This window comes from Ischnura elegans, chromosome 5, assembly GCF_921293095.1.
Source record: "Ischnura elegans chromosome 5, ioIscEleg1.1, whole genome shotgun sequence".
Classification (NCBI taxonomy): Eukaryota; Metazoa; Arthropoda; class Insecta; order Odonata; family Coenagrionidae; genus Ischnura; species Ischnura elegans.
In genome coordinates this window covers 55,505,927-55,530,078 of record NC_060250.1, presented here as the reverse complement: position 1 = coordinate 55,530,078, position 24,152 = coordinate 55,505,927, and the positions used below count along the sequence as shown (strand labels likewise).

The following is a 24,152-nucleotide window of genomic DNA, read 5'->3' as shown; positions in this document are numbered from 1 at the left end:
AAATCCTTTTTAGGGGAGGGGGTGGGAGGAAAAGGGATTGGCGTTACCCGAACGTGATAATGGAGAATTCTTATCGATTTCCGTGCAAATTCCCGCATGATTTTTTAATCCCGAAAAAGTTCCGACAGGCGACAATGGAATACGTTCACTGAAAAGGGATGCAGAACGATGGCTTAGGTGCCACCCATCCCATTGAGATTTGCGCGCTGGATTTTTGAACTCCTTCAAATTCATTAAGTAACTCGGAACTTGATTTTATCCAGTATCACTGTCAAGAGAATTTTAATCACTTTCGATGAATCTTAGAGAAAAAATCATTTACTTTTATCGTTTACATTATCATTTATGCAGCATTGGGGATGATAAAAGGCGATTCTAAGCGAAAACCTAAGTTCATTTCAAAATGATTTCAGATCATGACGCGACCGAAGATGAAAAAATACTAGCGATTATAATAAGAGTCAAGAGATGAAATTAAGTAATTCAATACCTAAATTCCTAAACATTGTTCTGAGAACAGATGGAGATAATTAGCCAGCTAAGAGCACGGAAATTTCAGAACCTATCCATATGCCAACAGTCGATAGGTACGAAATTGAACCGATTCGCTCTGACACAACCTTCGGAAGTTCTCCGACCCCTCCAAAACGATATCGTAATGTTTGCTTAGATTAGGCAATAGAAACGCATCGTACACGGAAAGATAGAATGGGATAAGACAATTTACGTGACACACGCAGAAGGGGCATATGTTCCGCACGAAAAAAAACTGAAAAAACTCCCGAATTATGACACCAGATGGCACGCACCGATGAGGACTCCCCGTAAAAAAATGAAACTATCCAGATGTTCGCAAGAATGAAACCGCGACAACCATGACTCCTCCCACTTCATCTCTTGCAACACAGGAGGCGTCGGCGGTCCGTCCCATGAAGTGCGACACACGCCCAGGAGAGTAGGAAGGATCTACTCCCGAGATTGAACGCTAAGTAATGAATGCAAAGCGATATGCGCGCGCGGAAAGAAAATTCACGACACCACTTAAATTTGCGAACTTGCGAAACTCACCCCCTCAGTTGGCGTGACGAGCGCGGGCTTGGCGGCGGCGGGGATGTTGAATAATTATTATTTCCGAGTGCGAAAAGGGGGTGAGAGAGGGGAGCGTGCAAAAGAGGGGAAAAAAAGATGAAAGTAAAAGTCCCATTAGGGTGAGTAGATTATTTCTCGCGCGCTGATGATCGTGCTCGCGTACCCGTAATTCCGACGCGACGATGTAAATGAATAAGTGCATCACCACATCAAGTGCCCGCGGGAAACATCGCAATGTCGGAAGGGAACGAATTGTGGGGAGAGACCCGGCCGGCTTCCCCACATCATTAAGGCGTTGCATTAATATGCTCAAATGTATTACCGACAATTAAAATGTGAGGAGGGTTTGGACACACGCTAAAATAGATTAAATTGCAGAAACTAGCATTTCTATGGGGAGATTTGGAGGGTAAGAAGAGGCCGTTACCCTTGTGGAGGACGGTTCTGGAGTTTTCTATTACCAACTTTTGCCATCAGGTAAAATTTGAAGAGCGTCACGGGCTCTCCTCTTACAAAAAAATTGCAGAAATTCCATTCACACTCGCTGAGGAGTTTCGAGAGAGAAACTCAACCTCGAGAAAGCGCATTCAAAGAAAAACTAAAATTGGCAGGCACATTAGAAGTATCAATAGCGCGTATGAAAAAATGCAGAAATATCATCAAATGAAATGCAAAATAAAGCCTCGTTTGTCCAAGGATCTTGGAATTCAGGCATCTCTGACCGATTTTCTGAACAAATTGCGAGTTTGGCAACCTCGCTATCGAGACGTCAGGTTGGAAAGAGGGAATAGGTTTGTAGCAGGGACTGAATCAGACCGGGAGGAGGAGGGTAAGATGATGAGATTAGCGTGGGAGGAAGTAGAGGAGGGTGGGTAGAAATTGGGAGCGAGTGCCTCCATCTCCCAGCGGGGGCGCGAAGCACTAAGTAGGGACAGTCAGCTAGTAGGTGGCAGCAGGGGTTTGTGGAAGAAAAAGATAGGGCTTGGAGAGTATTTATGGGGCTTGGTTTGGGCGGCACGCGCTACTACACAACCACTGCAGAGAACAGATGACGCTCGACAGGCGGCGGCGGCGGTTGGATTACGCTCACAAAGCCAAGGGACACGGTCGGAGGGAAAGAGAAAAAGATAGGGAGTGGGGGGGGGGGGGCGAAGGAAGGTGGCAAAGGGGTAGATTAAATGAGGCGTGAGGGCTTCGCATGGGGAAGTAGTGTTGGCGTACGAGTGGATATATAAGGGCCATCGGCGTAGAGGAGAACAGAACAGGGGGCAGCAGAACCTTATGTGTGATAGAGCAGGAGTGAGGGGGTTTGGCTGGGGAGGGTGGGAGACGTGTGCGGTATAGTGGCAGAGTGCACCGCGGGGGGTAGGAGGGTATTCCGTAATGAAAGGGGTCTTTAATGTACGAGGGGCTCTTTTGGGAGAATACTGCAAGGCGGTGGGGTTGGAGGAGTCCAATTTCATTATGGGAGGGACTTAATAAGGGGATGGGGTTGGCGGGGGATACGCCAGGGTGACGCGGTAAGAGGAGGAGTGGCGCAACACATCATTGGATTTTGGCTGGGGGGAAAGTTGGGGGGGGGAGGGTCGCAGACAAAATGGGACGAAGGGTTGAAGAGGTATGGTAAGCTGGAAAAGGAAGCTGTATTTACATACGTTCACACAGTCGGCCTCCATCTCTCTCTCTCTTATACAACTAAATCTTTTCATATAGATATCTATAGGGTTGGGAGGCGGGGCTTAAATTCTTGGAGGTTTTGGAGGAGATAGTCAATCGGAACGTGCTGCTCATTATCATCTAGAATCCTCCACCCCAACAATCGAAAGACATAATATACAATTGTCGATAAACAAAACCAAATATAATTCCTTCAACTAAAATAACCTTCGAACGCGCTCCGCAGGTGCGAAATATGTACGAAAATCAAATCTATAGCAAGGGAAACGTAAGAAAAACAAGGTATCGCAAAGTGAACTAAAGTTGCACTTACAAACATATGAAAGACAAAATAAGAAATATATGTAGAAGAACTAAATAAATCAACGAAGATATTAATAAAAGCCCGCCACCATGTATCAACTAATAAGATAATAAAAGTTGACTAAGTTGAGAAAAGGCATTTTGAAGAAAATATCCAAGACATGGTGATATTACAACAAACTTAATGCAGAATGCATGAGTATCTTAACACTATTCCACAAAGTGCCTTTTATAAAGGGACTTCGCTCACCTTCAAACCACAAATAGTCATGGCTAATGGGGCATATAAGCCCAAAGATTGGCGTTAAGTTCTTCTGTCTACCCTTGAGCCTCAAACCAAGAATGTGAAACCACCTTCACTGAGAGTCAACCTCACGGCGGATTTCTCCAGTGAATCAATGAAGAGAAGGAAGCGTACGATAGCTAAGGGATTCCTATCGAAAATTACATTCCGATAATTCCGATTACATTCCGGCTCAATCTCCGGTCTAACATGATTCAACTTCCGTCCCGTGCCATCCGTGGATGCCTTAAATTCTCACACGCATCGCCATGTTTCAACAACCAATACGCCATCATCAATTGCCAAGAATTCTACGTTTTATTTGACGCAGCTTTTCCACTCATTGATCCTATCAGCTAATGCTTCAACGCCTATGTATTTCATCTCTTTCTTTACTTTTCCAAAAATTGAATTCGAAGTACTTCTTTTCCGTTGTCGTCACCCACTTGTCTCCCGAGGTTGTCTTCATTGAGACATCATGCTTCAAGATATGGCCGATTAAGATGTTCCGCCTTCTTATTAACTTTTTCATAAGGCATTCCATTCTATCTTACTCATCTTATGACTATTTCATTACTAACTTAGTCGATCAGAAGATACGATAGCGAATTATAAGCCTGGAAACACTGAATCATATACTTACTCCAAAATAGAACGACCTACACGTGGGAATAACACATGGTTGCTTGGTTCATTTGAATCATCGAATGAATTTGTGTATAGGTTATTAGATACGAATGCTTTAAGGTTATTCTATTCGTTAATGCAGGCTTACATGGTACAATATTCGAGTGACCTCGTCCTGCCTCCCAACCCAGATTGGAATTCCCTTTTCAATTCACGATGAGGCCTCCTCCCTTCCATGCCATCCATAAATCTTATTCTCTCCATTGCACCCCTTTATGGGTTAAAAAAGACCATCTCACGAACATACTTAATTCACGCTAGGCCGTCAGAATCGAGGTGATGATGAAAGATACAATCCAGTAGAGACTCTGTTAGTGTTCATATTTGATCCGCCTTTCAGAGGAAACCTCTTAGCGCCCACTCGCCAAAGACAAGGAGCCGCGCGCAAACCGACGCAAACATGTCCGAGCAATAAATTAAGCAGCGAGCAGCTCACGAGAGCTAATGGAAACATCAGACGGCGAAGGAGCGCACGTGACAAAAGGCGGCTGCGAGACGCAACGGCAGCCACAGGCTGCATGACTCCCGTTCGGGGATTGCACAACGGAGGGACTCGATCGTGGGCCGCTCCTCTGAGCTGCTGCTCCTGCAATGGGCGGAAGTCGTTAAAAATCTTTAAGGGGGTTCCACAGTGACTACGAATTAAAAAAAAAACACCATAAACCGACATTGTAAGATTATTATTAAAGTATTCCACCGGTTAAGGCACGTTTACATGGAGAAATCGTACGAATAAAGACGTTTCCGCTTCCCAATTGGACTTCCATCCATGATTCACAATGAGACCAGTTCCGTTCCATCTTATTGTCTACTTTCTCCTCCCTCACTTACTTACTTTCTCCCCTCTAACACTTTTTTACCAACCCCTCCCCGCCCTATATGCGCTCCAACCATACCCTCTGTCTCCTCCACATCTCATCTATAAGTTTCCTCTCCTAGCCCACCATGTCTAGCACTTCGTCGTTCCTCCTCCTCTCCGTCCACTTCACCTTCTCCTTTTTTCTCCGGACCCACATCTCAAACGCCTCCAATCTTCTCTACCACTCTGTCCACCACACTGTCTCCATTCTCCTCTATTCGTCTCTATTCTCCATTCTCCTCTTTTCTAAAAAGAAATATTACTTTCATAGAGGGTGGCATTCAGCCTTTTCCAAAAAAAAATCATAAGTGTAAAGCTCCCTTTCATGCTAACATGCAAAATTAGGGCGCTGTAACAATTCAAATAAAATATTTCTGAGTAAAAACATTCTCTAGGCTTTCTATTCGACCGCATCGCCATCTTTACTATAAAAAAATCGACGTGTAAGGCACAAAATATCTATCATCTTAAAAATTAGAAAAAAGGTTATTTTGTATCGAAGACAGTCCTGAAGAAGAAAGGAGTGAGTCTTCCGGTAATGGTAGCAAATGAAAGACTTTGCGAATCACCTCGGCCAGATCCTTAGCCTACCATTTACATTTATCATAGCATAATTCTTGCCCTATTATAATGAGTTGATACTTTTTTCCGTCATCGCGACGTTCATTTCCAAACTATAACATTAACTTCATCCAACCAATCGCAAACAATGCCATTAAGACCAAAAGACTGCATCCAGATGCCGACAGCTCACGGGCTGATGGATGGTGAAGTGAGCCGCTTAATCTCAAGAACGTGAGCTATTAAATCGTTCCGTGGTAGCACAAGCGAATGATTGCAATCGGGTGAGGTAAGCCATAAAAACACACCTTACAGAGAATTTACACCGAAATAAAACGGTAGTCTGGAGAGCAAGTTAGCTAGGATGAAATTTTCTCTCGCTGTGACGGGATGAATTACATCGAAACGGAATCATAATCACCATCAGAGAGACTGAGAAAGTAATAAAAGAATAACTCGTCGCAATAATAATGAGGTAGCCAATATAATATCTCCCTGATGATAACTATCCGACCCTATAAATACACCTACAATTGCGTCAATACTGGGCTGAGAGCTCTTGAGTGCCTCATTATGAAATAACAAACCACTGCAAGGCAAACGAAGTGACGGTTTGATTGCCGTTTAATTGTAAGTATGAATGGTAATTAACGGTTCAAGTACCTTTCACATGTGAGCAAGGCCACACATACAAGGGTGCACATAGCACCACAACCTTACACCCACTAATATTTCCCTATTAAGTTAGGCATGGATGGAGTCATGAGCGCAGTCCACAAAATACATGAGGAAAATTAGAACTGGAACTACTTACTTGTATTCATTTTCGGACTTTCACTTGACATGATGCAACTTTAACCTAACGTCACCCCGTACCTTCCTAAGTATGCACCTCATATGTCCCAGGCAAAACTGTATTCCTCTCATAAATCCTTTCTTTCCATCTTTTGCTTCTTCATAACCTTGTTAGTAGGTAATAGAAAAAACAATTGATTTTTTGCAACGCCGCCCAGTATCTAAACTTGACTCATTAGCGCCGGCAAACTATCCTGCTCACTCCTCCGGTAAGATATCCTTCTCTCTCGGCAGAAATAAATTAACCCTCGCGACGCGTTTCCAGAATGAAGAAAAAAATCACACTATCTCTCCTTTTTATTCCGCGGGTTGCAACAATATCTAACCGCCATCGCACACAAGGCAATCGCGGAGAGTCTGCCCCCAGTGGGCGGGAAGCATAAAACGAATACGGAAGATGGAAATAATGGAAGTGAAGAGGGTAGGGAGTGAATCCTCGCATGCAGGACGAACTCTAGGGAGAGGGGTTGAATGTAAAAAGGGGATGAATAAGAGGGGTGGTATAGGGACCGGTTGAAGAGATACACATCTATGATGGGAGAATTAAGATTGGGGAGTTGAAGGAAAATATGCATTTGGGATGGGGGATAAGAATGGATTTGCTATGCAAATTAATGCCGGGGCGGAGGCATAGGCTCACCGCCGAGTAACGTTTGCCATGCAAATTGATTCGTAAGGGCGTTAGCAAATTGGAGCGAGACCCCCAACCAGTACAGGGGAAAGATTTAAGGGGGGGTAGAAAGAAGGGGAGCATGTACTGTATATGTACATATGTATAAACATACGTCTATACCTTTGGAAATACACCACAGGTGATAAATATAAATAAATGCTAAGGGAGGCCACAAAAACGAAGGCACAAATAAAATAAGCATAAGTGTAGTTTAAAATTTTCGACCGTTTCTCGCTCTTCTTCAGGAAAGACAAGTGGGGACTCCATTCGAACAGAGACGCCTCCTGCCATAGGCAGATTTAGGGAGGGGGCACGTGCCACCCCCAGACAGACCAGATTAATCACTTTCATTTCAGAATAAGGAGAATATTTTACACACTAATAGTTGTATTTTGCTTTTATTCTCACAAATGAGAAGACCTATCAGACCCTTGCGCCTCCCCATATAAAATCCTGGATCCACCCCGACAGAATATCGCGCAGTGAACAATAAACTTGCAGAAGTTCAATGAAAAGGGTGGTACCGCGACATGAAATCGTAACATTGGAAAACAGCACAGGAAGCTGACCATTGATTGCTGTTAGTAACTCCAAAAAAGCGATTGCAACTTCATTCTGTTAAGTTGTACAGAGTCGAGACGGTGAGGGCACCGTTGTGAACCAGGGAGTCGTAACCCATGTCTCGTCGTTTTCCTGAACTAGATGCGGTTCTCGGTTATCTCGTTAATAGTGGGGAACTTGGGCTTGTGGCGGGTGCGGGGTGGGGTAGGGGGAGGAGGAAGCTGCCCGCGGACTACGGACCGGGCTGTCCCGGCGAGCGGAGGCAACTCCCGGGGAAAATAGGAAGATCCGGCTAACAGGCACCACTATCCCTAAAGGATTTAGCACAAGGGCGCGAGGGTCAGGAAGTTTATGGGATCCGTCAGGGTTGGGGGAGGGGCATGCAAAGCGGGAGTTTAAAAGGGACACGAGAAGTACACGTCCTGACCCCGCCACCATACCCCTCAACCTCCCCATTAACTCCCTCTAGCAGAACTGCTTTGAAACTTCACGCCTCGGGTGTCAGGTAATCAAAACCACACCCCCACCACCGCGATACATGCTCGAAAGTCAAAGGAGTGCAAAAGTGGGGACAGACTGAGCTGGAAGGGCCGTTAAACCGTCATTTAATAACGGCGTTACAAAGAGTTCGAAATCACATAAATTGATCGGGGACCGTGACGGGCTGATCATTAAATCAACTAACCTTCAATTTAAAAAATTGAGTTTTTGAGATACGCGAAAGAACGCCGACTTGTATCACGATGATGCAGCAGGAGCACGGTGATAATTAAATGGCAGCTCTAACGTAAAGAAGGCCGACTCGATAATTCAAATATTTCCCATCGCCAGCCGCAGGAGCAGGAGCATTACACCACATCGCTTTCGAGATTATGTATCAGTGTAACTGATTGATAGAAAAATATGAAGGCTTTGCACAAGGACTGAGGAACTTCCTTTCTGATACATTTACATTAAAAATGAACTTAATAACATAAATCCATACGCAAAAATCTTCAGGGAAGTGCCGCAAATTTCAGGAATAATTCAATTTTCGTTTACATGAAAGCGTTTAGGTTAGGAGTTCCGAAAAATCGTTAAACCATCAGGAGGAGACAACGAAGCTGTCGGCATATAAATATTGTAAAGCACGTGCTTTCATTGAATTTATTAATTTTTAACAGCGATTTAATGCGTATAGGTATCACCCAGTCGTCCAGACAAAAGGCACTACTGGTACGGGAGGGCTCGCAAGAACGAAATCGGTGATGTACGCTTCAAGGTTCAAATTTGTTATCATCCGCCAAACCGCAACAACCCCCAAATTCCAACAAGACGTAAACAAACTCTCCAGCCTCCGTCTCCGAGCAGCAGCGAGACGGGACACGAGAGACACCGCCCACAAAACCTGACGTCATCGGCACGTGCTGCCCAGGCGGGGGCAACGCGTCGCAAAACCGACCGAGTCGACACCTGTCGGTCAAAGCCCGAACTCCGTCGCCCAGCCATCGACGCCCAGTCCCGCAATCGACCCGGCATCTAGCGGCAGTATCCTCTACCAACATCACCCTGCGACCTTCCGAGCGCGCGCACAGCTGGTAGAAGTTCGCTCTCCCTTCCTACTCCTCCTCGCGCACTCCCCCGCTTCGCTGCGCCTCCTAAGCGTACCTACTTCACTCCGGCCAGCCCATGCGTCTGCGTGGGCAGGGAAGCCGGGAAAATCAGAGGCGGGCGGAGTCGTCCACATGGGGGCTTGGCCAGCCGACGATCCAGACACAACATCCTCGGCCAGGTTCGTGGAGAGATGCCTAACGTCGGCGAAGGAGGGGGAAAAGGGGAGGATAGTAAGCCGTCGACGAAGGCTAACTGCCACTGCGCTGAAATGGACCGATCGTACTTCCCCGAGGGCGGCGCTAACCGTTTCCCCGAAGCGACGCCATCGTCGGCGGGCAAGTTTCGCGCCCGACGACCGGTAAAATTCGTGTGAGAGAGCGCACCACCACCGAATCTTCTCTGCGACATTTCCGAGAATTATACCTCGGGTTTAGAGACCCTCATCCCCTGGTGACGTCACTGCGGTTTGTGAGACCCTGTGTGATAGCCAATGGAGCCACCTGTGGAGAAATATCACCCCATTTCCCAATCCATCGAGGATGAACTTCGCTTTTCTGCCAGATTTACATCAAACATATTTTACCTTTTATAGTGGTCATGAAGAATTTTAAACACCTGAAGCACTTTCATAGAACACAGATCGACCGCACAGTGCTTTAAAAAGATTTATTCCACTTGTTCCACAACGTCCGGCTTCCATGAGATGGGAAATTATGTAAAACAAACCCGCAATACCTACACATCAGTGTTCAAACCAATCAGAGGCGATATTTTTATACTTCAAAAGTAAATTTCTGTCGTTGGACTAATGACGATTCGTAATAATTACATTACTAAAGTGACATGGAATCATGGATAGTTATTTTTGCATATTGGTGTCGCCCGGTGCATTCCCACAACCCCATACTTTTCTAGGGACACAAATGCCACCCTCGACAAACCATAACCGAGAAAAGAAAGACCAGACACAGCAAAATATCAGCATGCGATCGCGACGCGGGACATCTATCGGTGGACCCGCCAACTACCAACTACCGCAAGAAATGGTGTGATCGAGTAATTGTCATCGGCAAAAAAGCTCTGGGGCCATTCTCATTTTCAATAATGATTTATTTTCATGAGCAGTGAACTATTCTTTATTCCCCTAGGCTGTAAGTCAATTAACTGTGTGTTGTATCGAGCTATGACCTAAACAGCTAATTAACCAGTTATGTCAGGTATAAATTGATGTTTCTTGCTAGACTGATAAGTACTTAAAATATTACCAATTCACATACAGAGTAGACGAGAATATAGAGAAAAAGTGAAGTGAAAGACGACTTCCGGCAATTGAAATTTGCTTGGCGGTAGTCGGACCCTGACTAACTCTAAATGCTCGGCCAGTACTGGCAAGTAATATTTTAGGGAGTATTATTAGAAACGCCATTAGTATTTAATAACAAATAATTTCATAATGATATTTAAATTGAATTTTTTCGTATAATAACAGATTTTCACAATGCAAACAATCAAGTGGAAATTCATGAACACAAGTTAACTTTCGAGGCTTCTTGTATGACTTGAGGAATCTCAGTCGAGTGCATTCCTTGCATATTAGAAATCTGGCTCAGAGTCTCGGCCCCGTGCTTCCTTGAAATCCATTGAATCCCATTAAATCCAATTAATTTCCGGCTCTTGACCAGCGAGGCCGGTTTAATTCTCAGGAATGTATTAATCTCATCTCCCTTGGATTATTATCCCAACTGGAGATTAGTTAACTTCTCAGAATCTCACCGCTTACACCTCAACAATTTCCTTTCAATAAAACAACACAAAAGAAAGCAGTTGAAAGTTTCCGCAGAAAATATATTTTCGTTATTTCCTATTCATGAGTGCATTAATCCTCCCTTCCAAACTTCCGCAACAAAAATAAGAGAACGTCCAATCCAAAGTTATACCTTGACCGCTACAATCAAATACTTATTTCAATTAAAAAACTAAAGGAAATGAGAGGGTTCAAAGCAAAGGAGATTTTAATAGGATTTTCAGAATAGATAAATTTCATTACCTCCTTTCTCAGTACTTTATAAAACCCATACTGCGGAGAATTTTTCAGACAATTTTCTCAAACTACGTGGTGAACAGCTACGGTCAATATTTCCTTCAATAATTACATTGGTATCCTATCTCACTCAATTGACTACAGAATATTTTATCGCCAATGATTCGATGTACTGGTTACACGGCAGACATTCATCCTTAAAAAATCTGATTGTGAGTCAAAAGATAATAAAACCAGCACAACACACAGTCAAGGGGTTTTAGACAGCCCCAAGTTGTTCCTAATGCATTCAAATATACACCAGTCAGGGTTCATGAAGAAAAAAAACATTGGACTACACCAAGTTGTTCCCAATACATTCCATAATACTGCTTATACAAACTAAAAGCAGTGCATATATAACTCAGGGTTAATGAAGAAACTATAACAACGAAAAAATAAGTCAAACTGTACCAAGCCAGACATGGTGGAACAACACGATGAATTATGGTAAATAATACTTTTTTGCAGAGTTAATTAACTCGAAAATTTGACCTGATGGAGAAGCCAAGCGTCGAAACGCGTTGCAACTAATTGCAATTTTCGCCATTACAAAGTGTGAAAAATCAAAACTGTAAAATCTCCTTTAATTAAGCAGGTGGATACTCAACACGCCTTCTGCAATTCACTCACCGAAATAACACGATATAATTCTTCCACCCACCCACTAGTTCTTTAGCGACCATTCGCGGCAAAAAAGAAGGTGCCGAGAAATAGCAAGGAAATTCGCGTAATGCCAAGGTTCAAACACTATGGGAGAGAAGGAACTTGGAGCGAACAAGGAGGAAAGGCCACGAAACGGGAGATGATAGCATACGGCTTCTTCAAGAGTCGATCGATGGTCGCAAACGGCTCAAGGCGTGATCGATACAAGTCGATAATAAGCTCTCTCTCTCTCTCTTCGTCCGTCTCACAATTGCCACTGATGACGAGATGGCTCCCGATAAGGAGCTAAGCGACGCGTCCATTTACGCATGAATTATTTAACAGAGGGGGAAAGGGGCCGAAAATATAACGGCCGATTGAACTCCCTCTTCTCTCGTCGGAGAGATAAAGAGAGAGGGAGAAATTATGCCTTCCATCACACATCACGACGACGTGTTGGCCAACGCATATAATTGGTTTAAACGAGCCGAAGCGTTCGCACCTCTCCCCGAGACCTAATACGAATTAAATATGTCCACCAACGCGTGTGCACCGCCAAGGGAGAAGGGGTTTAACCCCACACCAAAGCCAAATTTATTCCCTGAGCATTAAGGATATCATTAAATATCATCACAATAAATCGATGCTTAAATCGTTTACAAAAAATATTCTTTTTTTCAATAACGTTGTTAAAATAAGATAAATCTATTGCTCATTGAAGAAAGTCCATGAAGGGAAGGAGATGACTGGAATGATAAGCAAATGTTTCATGCAATCCTGCTTAAACCGAAAGAGTAATAACAATGACATTATAAAATAAGTTTAATTTTATGCAAACCTTAGTGAAACTCTCCCAGAGTCGTTGGTAGCTACGGAACGTCAATCTAGAGGCAAATATCTTGAGGCTTCACAAGCAATAGGGGCTTTAAGTTCCAGGATTCATTTCCGATTAGTATAATACGAGAGATGTTAAAGAAACATCATCCACTTACTTCTACACTAAACTTTTACTGACCAAGGATGGTTGGCAAAATCCTCCAGCAACCATACAGTTATGCGTACATCACTCATGTTAAATAATCTGTAAAATATTTATTACCACGTTGGGGTCATCAGTCTTTGGTAACATTCACTCCTTTACTATGACTTACATAAATATTTTAGATAGAAGTTGATATGGAACAAAACGAACTTCATACAAACTGCAACTAATATTACGCGGTTTTCTAAAAAAACAACAGCAAATAAACTATGCCATATCTTATCTGGGATATTCATATAAAAACGAATATATCGGCGGGCAGCTGCAAGGAAATGAGTTCGCTCCAGATGTCCACTTTTATGATCGGAAAGGAGTGAAGGGCTGAATCAAACCAATTTTCAGATTACTAACTCTGAATCATAATGACTTCGAGCCCATTGGCATGGAAGAGAAGCCCCTAATCAATACAAAAAGTTCTCTGTTCAAGCATTAGACTATGAGCTTCTGTCTCTCATCCTCAAATTATTGAGAAAATTATTAGAGCCTTTTTAATCGCAATGACAACGGTACAGAAGACAAAATTGGGACAAAAACGATGAAAATAAAGAAATAGTAATAATTCTGGATAATTTACATCGTAATAACTCTTTACAGCACCGAAAACTACAATGAAAAGCGAGTCATCTCGTCATCGTACCGCCAAAACAACGAATCACACTGTCCCTTTAATTTTTTTCCTAAACAATTCAAAAGAAAAAATAACACGGAAGGATTTCAAAGTTACGTAATGGTGTCTTTTGATGGAATGTAAACAACTAGCAATATGTGAAAGCATATAACAAAGTTGTAAGTTAATTTGAAAAATTGACTAGGGATCGATAGACATAAAAAGATAAGTAAATACAAAAGCAACACGCGGAAAATAATATTTCATCATTTACCTCTTCGATTTCATGCTTCCATGATGATTTTGACTGAGAGCGAAGCTCACGTCCTTTTTCAAATCCTCGCTGAGTGACCCGCTAACCCAGTTCTCCGGTGATGCGAGCTTGCAACTTGCATCACGAGAGGCCACATGCGTTTCTATTTCAATGAGGAAACATTTCTAGAGCCAAAACAAATTATTCTCGGGCGAAATAAAAGGAGAAAATTCTCGGCTAAAATATTATTTTCCGAAGGAGATTCATCTTACCCCATATTCTTTCCGAAAAGCACATAATTTTATCCAACCAACTAAGAGCGGAAAACGGTACTAAGAAAAAAACGGACTAGCAAAAAAAAATACGGCATGATTTTATAGAGTACCCCGCAATCGTATTAACTTCTAGATAACTCGGGTCGACGGCTCCCGACGCCAAAATGCAAAACGCTACAATGTGATTTCGTTTGACGGCATCTTTACCCTTCTAAGAGGAAAGTCTGCAAATGCTCCGACGAGGAAATTTTTAACGATGAGAAAAACTGCATTTCTGAAACGCAATTACTTTTCGAGAAATCTTATACTTGAAATACGCTCTTCCTCTGACATTTTAAAACATTACGAATACAACCCCAAACATATTGATTTCCAAAACGGACCAAGAATTTATCTTAAAGAATTCCCGGCCTCCATGTTACGAAATTTGACTCAGAAAGATTCAGACGGATTATTCATTTTGACATCGTGCGTGTACCTTCTGCCTGTTATGGGCTCAAATGCTGAAATTGATTCAATGGAATCAATCCTAAGTAAATTATAACGATTAAATGTTAACGACGCCATTAATTTTGGACTTGTAATGGGTTGTTTCAAATCCATAGCTAGGTACCGAACTAGCCAACAACTATCTCATCCTTTACATTGTATAAAAATGAATGAATTTATTTTATCACGAAATTTGAACCATACTTCACGTATAATCCAACACATCATCCGAAAGCATTTTTAGGCCTCGATGAAAAATAACAATAAGTAAGACGGATTCGGTTATATTATTAACAACAAAAAATTTAAAATATGATACAGCATTGCGTCCACTAAATTACTCCGTGTCTCAACTCGAGGGTTGATTTGGAAAGGTGAGGTACACCTCGAGGCTATAGGCGTGTAGATTTCACATATTTAGGGGAGGGCGTCTAGTTCCCTCTCCTGGGGCCCGTCTCCCATTGAGTGATTTGTTTGGGGTGGTATGGTATTTGGAGGAGGCGACCGACAGCTTACGCCGTTCGCGCAATGAGGGAAGGGTAAGGAAGGAAGGGTGGAGAAAAACACGGCGTCTGCATTAGCCTGCTCTTAACGAAAGGCGCCAAGGGGACCACGGCTTAACGTCCCATCCGACGGACGGAGTGTTGCGATTGAAAAGCCCTCCACACAACATTCATGCGGGTATCGTGCAGTCTCTGAAAATTCTCTGCCGCCGCCGGGATTTGATACCGAGTCCACCGGGAGGGAAGCCAACACTCTAGCCACCACACTTACCCGATCCCCCAACTTTATCGAGGATTAACAATCGGGAAGTTTTAATCCAATTTATTCAGGATTTGTACCCGGAGCCCCTCAGTTATCAGTCAAACATTCCACTCAATTCAAAACCACGCTCACCTTAAAGATTAGAAACAAAGCAGCACCAATTCAATGACGCACCGGAAACCTACCACGAAACTTTGCCTTCGAAAAATCTCTATTACCCTTCTTCAGCCTTCTTCAATCCTCTCAGCCGTCAAAATGAGGAGAAAAAAATCGGTTCACCTTCGAAGAGAGTGCATGGTGTCAAAACCGCAGAGTACAAACGGCGGATCGAATTACAAGTTCTACGCCAATCAATGCCCCGAAGGCAGTGCCAGATAGCGACCGCTTCAAAGCTGCTCCCGGCCTTGCGAGGTGCAAGAAAACGCTTGAGGGAGCAAGGGAGACAACGCCCTTTCGCGTAAAAAGACTGATATTAAAAATTCACGCGGCGGGTTGAGTATATAAGAGCTAACTTAAGAGACTTGCTCGTGACTACGTCGAATGCAGAGTGAGGTTAGAACCGCCTCGGCAGAAGGGATCGAGTCTATCACAAAGATACTATGTTGACTCTAAGCGGAAACAATGAAGTCGTTCACTCAGACCATAATCGCAGTTAATCAAAAGAGTCCGGTGGATTGAAGGGGAAAATAAGTTGCGAAAACAAATCTTTATAAAAAACATATTTTTACAATCTTACCCATTGAGTCGTTCCCTTGTAAGTGTAAAATAAAAAAAAATATAACTTAAAAAAAGATTAAATCGAAACTTGAAGCTAGGGACGTGGTGGAAGTACTCCATACTATCAATAGCAGGCACTGTAACACTTGAAGTAACAAAGTGTCTGTTAATGATAATAATGTGAAAAAAATATTGAAAAAACTACAGTTTTCCAAAACAGTATAATATGTACTAATAATAATATTTCCTTCACTCGGAGAATACAGCGTGAGTGCTGATTAGGTTTATTATAAGTTAGTGTAGAAGAGTCTGAATGGTAAGCAAAGGTGCGTTCACACTGTGTAACATGTTATATAAACAAGCTACATATAACATGTTTTACGAAAAAATCCGTGCCACAAGTTACAAGTAACATTGTCTTACAAAACAAAAATTCGTGTTACATAAAAAGTTTTTGGTTTCCCGCACGAAGTGGGAAAATGTGTAATATGTTAAAGAAAAGAGGTGAGGCGCATGGTGAGGATAGCCAGTTGACGGGTGGGTTAGGACTGAATCTGCAACATGTTATTTGCGCATTTTTGGCTCCGCTGGACTCTTCTTATAAAACAAATGTTATGTATGTTAAACAAATTTTACAAGTAACTTGCTACATATAACATGTTTATATAACATGTTACACAGTGCAAACGCATCTCAAGGATTGGCTCGCAATATCAATATGTAAAACTTATCATCACCCACGTTTTATTCTCAGAGTGATGAAATGTTTATTTTTCTACTTTTTAGGGAATTTCGTACTGTTTTACGAAAAAGCGTGTTTTTAAATTATTTTATTTTTATTTGCTACTCGTATTTCATACCATTCATACCATCGTTACTCTGGAAAATTATTGATGCTGCATTTTCATGCTGAAGTCTATAAATTCACAAGAATGTGGCGATGCTTACGGGCACGAGGATATAAGTAGGATTGAATATACAGAACACAGTATCATATAAGATTATTGCTGCAGTTTGTTTCGATGCCTAAACCATTTCTAATTCCAAAGATAATAAATATTAAGATATAGAAACTCAGTAAATCAAAATATATAATTTTAACCATGAAGAGGTATAACTGCATTGAAGAAATCAATGGCTGAAAACACTGCGCTATGGAAACTTTTCACAGAGCTAAAGAGTGGCATTGTCCACAATTACTTATAATTCATCCCATCGATGTGTCAGAAAATTTCAAACACGATAGACTCCTTGAAAGGCTTTATTAGTCGTTTCGGTTAGACCACTAAAGAAGCATTCAAAACACTCGGCGCAAGGCGTTAGTGGTTTTTTTTTAACATAAATGGTCACGCTTCTCAACTCACTTTTACTTATTTGATTCTCTTCAAGACCTCCACAAGACCAGTTTCTCGGGGCAACGCTGTCACAGTCACGCTTTTAACGATCAATAACATTGTTGTAACCTCGCGGGGAAGTACGTAGCGGAGCGAAACGATTGCAGTTTGTGGGGGGGTGGGGGGGGGGCATCCCAAGCGATAAGTGCATGCAAACTGCTCGACGCGGGACGGCTATTTTATTACGCAAGCCGTTAGTCAATTTTAATGGCGGCGAGGGAAGTTAGAAAGAGAGGCAGATAGATGGAGAGTAAATTTTAAGCCCGGGCATACTAGATTAAAGACGATGAAACGAAACGGGTAACGTAAATGAATCGTAGTGAAGAGGACAGGCCTCTTGAAATATGCGCATAGATGAATGATTCAACATCGGGGGCCCGCATGCATAATGGCGGGAGCGAGCCAAATGATTTAATGACGGCGATAACAAATCCCACGACAGGCCGAGTTATTACGGAAAATTTATTTTTATAGCCAACCGGTAAAAGGAAAGACACGACTGTATTAATAAAAAAAATAAAGAATCGGAACGTTAAAACTTTACCTTCCAACGCTCCATTTCCACCGGAACAGGTTTTTAAATATATTGTAATATGAATCATCAACAAAGCAAACATTATTAAAAGAGCCCATTACGCCGAAAAGAACAAAATCGACAAAAGAATTCATTTTGTTGTCTCATTATTACCTTCAGGATAAATCTCTTCAAAACTGTCAACAACTGTTCCAATTTCACTGTTGAAGATTCTATTAGTGAGCTCTAACGTTTACGAGAGCGTTTTGAATTTATTAAAGGCATTAACGTGCCGCAAAGGCAGCTGCCAAACATAATATATTAACTAAGGTAACTGGATATAGTAAACACAAGCATCATTACGTATGCAGAAACCTATTTTCCTATATGATAAATCGATTGGTGGACTATTTAAGAGACAGAATAAAATCAACCATTAAATCGAGATTAGTAGTTATCTTCTATTGAAGTATGGACACCGAAGGATCGAAGAAATACGAGAAAAACCTTTCCCTTGGGCTACAACCTCGCCGCGGTGGAAAGACTTGCGCGTTAACTGATTTAAAGCTGTAAAACGCTCCATTTCACATCACGCTCTTCACCTGTCTTTCCTTGATACTCATACGTAGCAATCTTCTTATCAGGTCTTTAACGTGTTGCGTACCGGGGTATTTCATCCTAGAGGAACTACGTAACCTGGGTAGAGGAGTTGAAATCGAATATACGTGCCAATTTGGGCGAATTGCCTTTCCTTCGAGCATGGTTAAAACGCTAATGTTTAAAATATAACTTGACCTAATCAAGCATTACGATACGTCCAATAATTAATTATAAGTAACACAAAATGACAGAAAACGTACAACCAAATGCCTACAGTATTGCTTAAAACTGTTTAAGTCGAAGCGCCTAAATGACGAGAATCATCGTTATACGTCCGGAACACTCGGGGAAATAATTTCAAGAATTCTCGCCATTCGAACGCAACGCGTTGAGTGCATGAAAATCGGATTGATGGAGGCAACTGACCTGCTGATTTGGTGTCTGCGGCTGTCCCTGGGCGTCGACGCTGGGCCTCGGTGGTTTGGTGCCGATGGCGCCTGGCGACCCTCTGCCGCTTTCCCCATTGTTGTTGTCGTTCTCCTCGGCGCCGGGCGCGGGGGTCCCCGTGGGAGAGCATCCCGAGTTGTTGAGCTGCAGGCCTTTTGACCCTTTGTCCGAGTGCTTCACCACGCTCTGCGAAAATAGATTAAATCAAACAATCAGTATGCAATTTAAGCATATTCTCACCATTAAAAATGAAGTATACATTAAGTACCGTAATGAGAAATCGAATGCAAAACAATCATGCATATCAGGAGTAGGCCTTTAGCGTATCAAGCGAATCATGCGCTTTGATGGAATCATTCAATCCTAGTATATAAAGATAAAGCTAAATTAGAATAACAATTATTATTACAGTACTCTACCGATTAAGGTAGGTTTCCATGGGGTACTAAAGAAGTGATCTGGGAGCCTCACTGTCCTTCCAGCACTGTCTTCTCCAATTCACTGTAAGGCCTACTCCCTTTCAATCTATCTAAAATTCCTATTCTTTTCCTTCCCTCCCTCGTTCATTAACATTCTAACCTCTAACACCGTTTTCAAACGCCACCCCGCTAAGTACTCCTCCCATCCATACCTACTGTCTCCTCCGTATCTCATCTACTAGAATAATAGGAACATACAATTATGAAAACCCAAATACAAATCAATGACGTACAACAGAATCTGATTACTTTGGTCCTTCCCCACGTTCTTTTAGCTTGAAATTTGAGTTATTAATGTCTAATTTGAAAAAATATCCCAAGACAACACCCAAAAGATAGTTTCTTCCATTCTTGTCAACGGAATTCTTATTACCAGTGACCTAGATCCATTATCGCCAAATGAGTGAGTGGGGCAAAAGGTGGTATTGCGGGTAGCACGATTAGTTTACAGCTAACGAAAGAGTACGACATGATTGGAGGATAATAATTTATAATATAATCAGGACATGTCCTGAGTGCGATGTAAGGAACTTCGGCAGAACCTCAGACATCGTCGATACCCTGAGGATGACGACAGATAAACCTATCGGAACGTTAGCCAACAAATCTTAACAAGCCATATACATACTCATAGCTTCGTAATTACTGGAGATTATAATTTTGATTCTCATTTACATTAATAGGCATTCCTTGGCCTGGGCGGAGTTTGGACATCCTCAATCCCCATAAAATACGGCCAAGCGAGAGACTCTCGGCCATAGGAGAGAGAAAATATTTCGTTCGCAGCAGACACCACCCGGATGTGGAAATAAAAAAAAAACAATCGGAACCAGGCGAGGATGAAAGAACAAAAGAAAGGGTGCATGCGTGACACGATGTCGCTTGTATACACGCTGATGCCGCCACCTAACGGAGGGAGACGGGACCATTCCCGGCGAGGAGTTAAAACATATTATGACGGACCAAGCGCGGCGTGTCGCCTTAAATAAATAATGAAGCAGTCGAAAAACCTGTTCATTTTTTATCTTTTATTTCTTCTTTTATGGAGGTTAGCATTCCACTGGGCGCAGCACGTCGAGGGACGACTATTCGGCTGGCTCGGGCGAACGTTCGAAACGGAGATGGGGACCAAACTCCTTGGTAGGGACACAACAATGCACCTTCAGCAGGGGAGGGGGAAACAATGGGCCGCCACGAAACAAAAGAGTCGCGCCGAGGCGAGAGCTGCTGGAAGGGGTTCACGTCGCTCAACCATGAAGCACGCCGCGGTCCGGTCATCGCTCGAGAAGACTATAGTGACTACATTCATGAGCACGCGTGAGCATTAATGGTTCACCCAGACGAGGGCAACGCCTTAAGAAAGGGAGGAGAGGATATAGGTGTACTCCGCGTAAAATAATATTATAGTTCTTTGACGTTTAGCCGACTTTCATGAAAAAAATTTAGACCATGAGCAGTTAATATTCTCAAAAACTACGCTATAAAATTCGCAAATCTTCGTAGGCTCCTGTGGGTTTCCTATCAAGTAAAACTAAATTCTGTACATGAAAACTAGAAAACTAAGACTACTAAGTGCACTAAAAAGACCATGCACGATCAATATAAAATTACGTACCAAAACGAGTTATTATAAAAATAACCGAAGATGAAATCCTCCATGAAGGAGTCAATAGATTTTGCGGAATGGTGACGATAAAAGTTTTTTTCCATATGAATCAAATATGTACTCGATGTGACTAAATATGACTTACACCGGTGCGCGTGATAGCGCACAAAGTTATACGTAACATAAATTACCGATGATTTAGGTCAAAATACGTACCAAGTGAGAAAGAAATAAGACGAATCAAAAAAATAACTAAATCAAAAATACATAATTTAATGCTAAGCCTAACTGTGCAGGTCAAGATCGCTGGTTAATATATCGAAGAATTTCAAACGTTCAAGTAATCATTGAAAAAGGAACGCCAAGAACCTTTGAAGCGCCAAAGAAACATCGTGAGAATGGATGTTCTCAAAGCTGAAAAGAATAAATCTTTTTCCGTCAATTCACCGGATTAAGAAAACTCATTTGGACTCTGAATTGTAACGAAGGATAACAACGTGAGAACCATAAATCATCCCGCCTATTTGAATTCAACACATTTTATACGGAATTCGAGGAAATTATTCAAATTCGCCGCCGACATGCATACAGTATGAGTGGTGGTATCCGGAAAAAACGCTTCTCATTTTCTTAGACCATCCCAGTACTAATTCACTTTGATCCCGACCACAAAGCTCATGGGTATTAAGCCGTCCCCACTAGTCATATGCGTTACCGCCTTGTGATTAAACTTCATGATTTGCGATCCCGAACAAATTACTACCGTTCACATACTTAAAGATGAGACCCGGTAGTTAATGACTGTACACAGACGTCGGCTTTCATGAGCTACTTATCCGAGCAAAATGACGGGGACACACCCTCATTACCATCTGAATCACTGTTGCGCATGAGTAGCACGTTTTGCACTCTAAACTTCAGAAGGAAATGCAACTCATTCGAGCGTACAAGGTGGGTACGCTTCGGAAGTCGCAAGATTGCACGTCATTCATACTGAGTGGATCAGAGATCTTATTATGAGTATCTTATGTATTGGAGTACCAGTCGTCTCAGAAGGTACAGCATTCATGAATTCTGTCTTCCAAACACTTACCCGGGGACTGAAATTGTTCTATGAGTTGAGGATGTCCTTCCGTTCAGTGCTCCCTGTCATTGACAAAAAGGCTTTTTTCATGGAGGTCTAAATTGCGCGATTCCAGTGGCGGTTCTATGGGGGGGGGGGGGGGGTTATATAAGGGGGGTAATTGGATACCCCCCCCCCCTTGGGTATCCAATTTGCACTAGATAGAATGCTAATTTTTTCCGACCCCCACCACTACTGGAATTTTCACCCCGCTTAGCCTCCCCCCCTTGTCCCTATCCTGAATCCGCTACTGCATGATTCCATCAGTGTTTTGAGGAAGTCCAACCGAGTCAGGCGTGATATCCTGGAAGATCGACATATTGAAATGAAAGGTAGAAGCGTTTCTTCGTAATTATTTAATGCGCACGAAGCGTTTCAGCCCATAGAACCATCATATGGTACAAAAAAACTGTAAGCCTAAACGCGTCGAACGCATTAAATACTAGTGGAAAAGTGCAACTACCTTTTATTTCAACGGTGTTTTGAGGGACTCTTCACACTGTAACATACGAATAATTTGAATCCAGCATAATCACAAGAATTAACTTAATTTTTAGTTTTTTCCAGACATTTACCCGAGGGCCGACATTGTTAAATACGTTAAGGGTGTCCATCCATTATGGTTTCCCTTTCATTGATACAGAGGCCTTTTCATGGAGGTCTAATTTAACTATTCTATCAGCGTTTCAAGGGAATTTTCACATTATACCAGACGGAACATTTTAAGCCAGCATCATCACAAGAATTCTCTTCACCTTTAGTTACCCATATTACCCTAGCAAACTACATTCAAAGGAACCATAATCACCGCTGTAGACTGTACGCGAGATCTCAATAATGCACCATAATAGACCTCCAGCTCCACAGTGTAGCCTAGACGGTAAAATATTACAGCGGAGCCTGCATTCCCGTCGGCGTCAAATTCATAAACAACTCCACGATACCGTTTTCAAACTCCCTAATCTCCGCCAATTTCCCCGCGGTGAAAGTAAACCAAGTCAGAAGGTAGAGGATATGAGATATGTAACGAGCTTGGCAGTTATGATCTGATAAGAGCTAATTAAGAAAACAGGCACGTATACTTAGCTGAAAAGATAATTTTGTAGGAACACGGAGGAAAAATAGCTAAATATCTCCATTCGTATACTCTTAGGGACTATGAGCATCATCTGGGTCTCTCGTAAAGTCACACGAGTCACGAGCACAGGGCGTTTAGGCACTTAACTCCTTCCTCTCCTCCTCTTTGGAGGCGCGGCCACTTTAGCGGCACGGCGACGAGCTGGCGTGACTGACGGGTTAACGACGAGATAGGATTTAGAGGCCACTCGGGAAGCACTTGGGCGTGCTGTTCGCTCGCCTCCTCCCTTCTCCTACATACCTTCCAGGACTTCCACAACTGCAAAAGCGTAGCTAAGCATCGCCAACTCAAAAGAACTATGTCCACACTTCTCTCGGGCTCGCCAACGGGTGAGAAAATTAAATTCAACCGGCATATAGGACCCATCCTCAATAGGCCGGCCCTTATTTTTCAGAATTGCAAAAAGTTATGTTTTCCTAGTCTCAAAATGATCCAAATGGTGTTTATATTCACGTGTTAAAATTTGGTTACTTTAAAATTACGGCAACCCGTGCCCCAAGGGCCCTAAGTACTAAGGACCCTCAATTGAGTTTTTTGGGGCCGAAAAAGCGGTATTTCTATGTAAAACGTAAAAGTAAAGCCCTTTTGGGCCGATTTTCTGTTTGTTTTAACCTATCTTTAAGCGTTTACGAGATATCGTCCGTCGTAACGCAATCCCCCCCTTAGGGCGCCACCCCGCACCGCGGCACCGCTGAGGTATGTCCCGCACCACTTACTAGAGACTTCCCCTCAACCCACTCCCCTCCCTCGGCAATGACTTTGCTCCTGATGACAAGATTTACATGCTAGTGGTACAGTATTGAATAGGTTGTTCCTCTTGTGTCATGATTAATTTTG

At 42.6% G+C, this 24,152-nt stretch overlaps 1 protein-coding gene across 1 annotated transcript in view; it reads right to left on the bottom strand.

Moving 5' to 3' along the window:
- Positions 1-24,152, bottom strand: part of LOC124159696 (proline-rich protein 36-like) — an 836,869-nt gene that overhangs the window by 436,099 nt on the left and 376,618 nt on the right. The window contains exon 2 of the mRNA XM_046535606.1: positions 18,949-19,155. Within this exon, the coding sequence (XP_046391562.1) occupies positions 18,949-19,155 (207 nt within the window). The remainder of the gene's footprint in view (positions 1-18,948; positions 19,156-24,152) is intronic.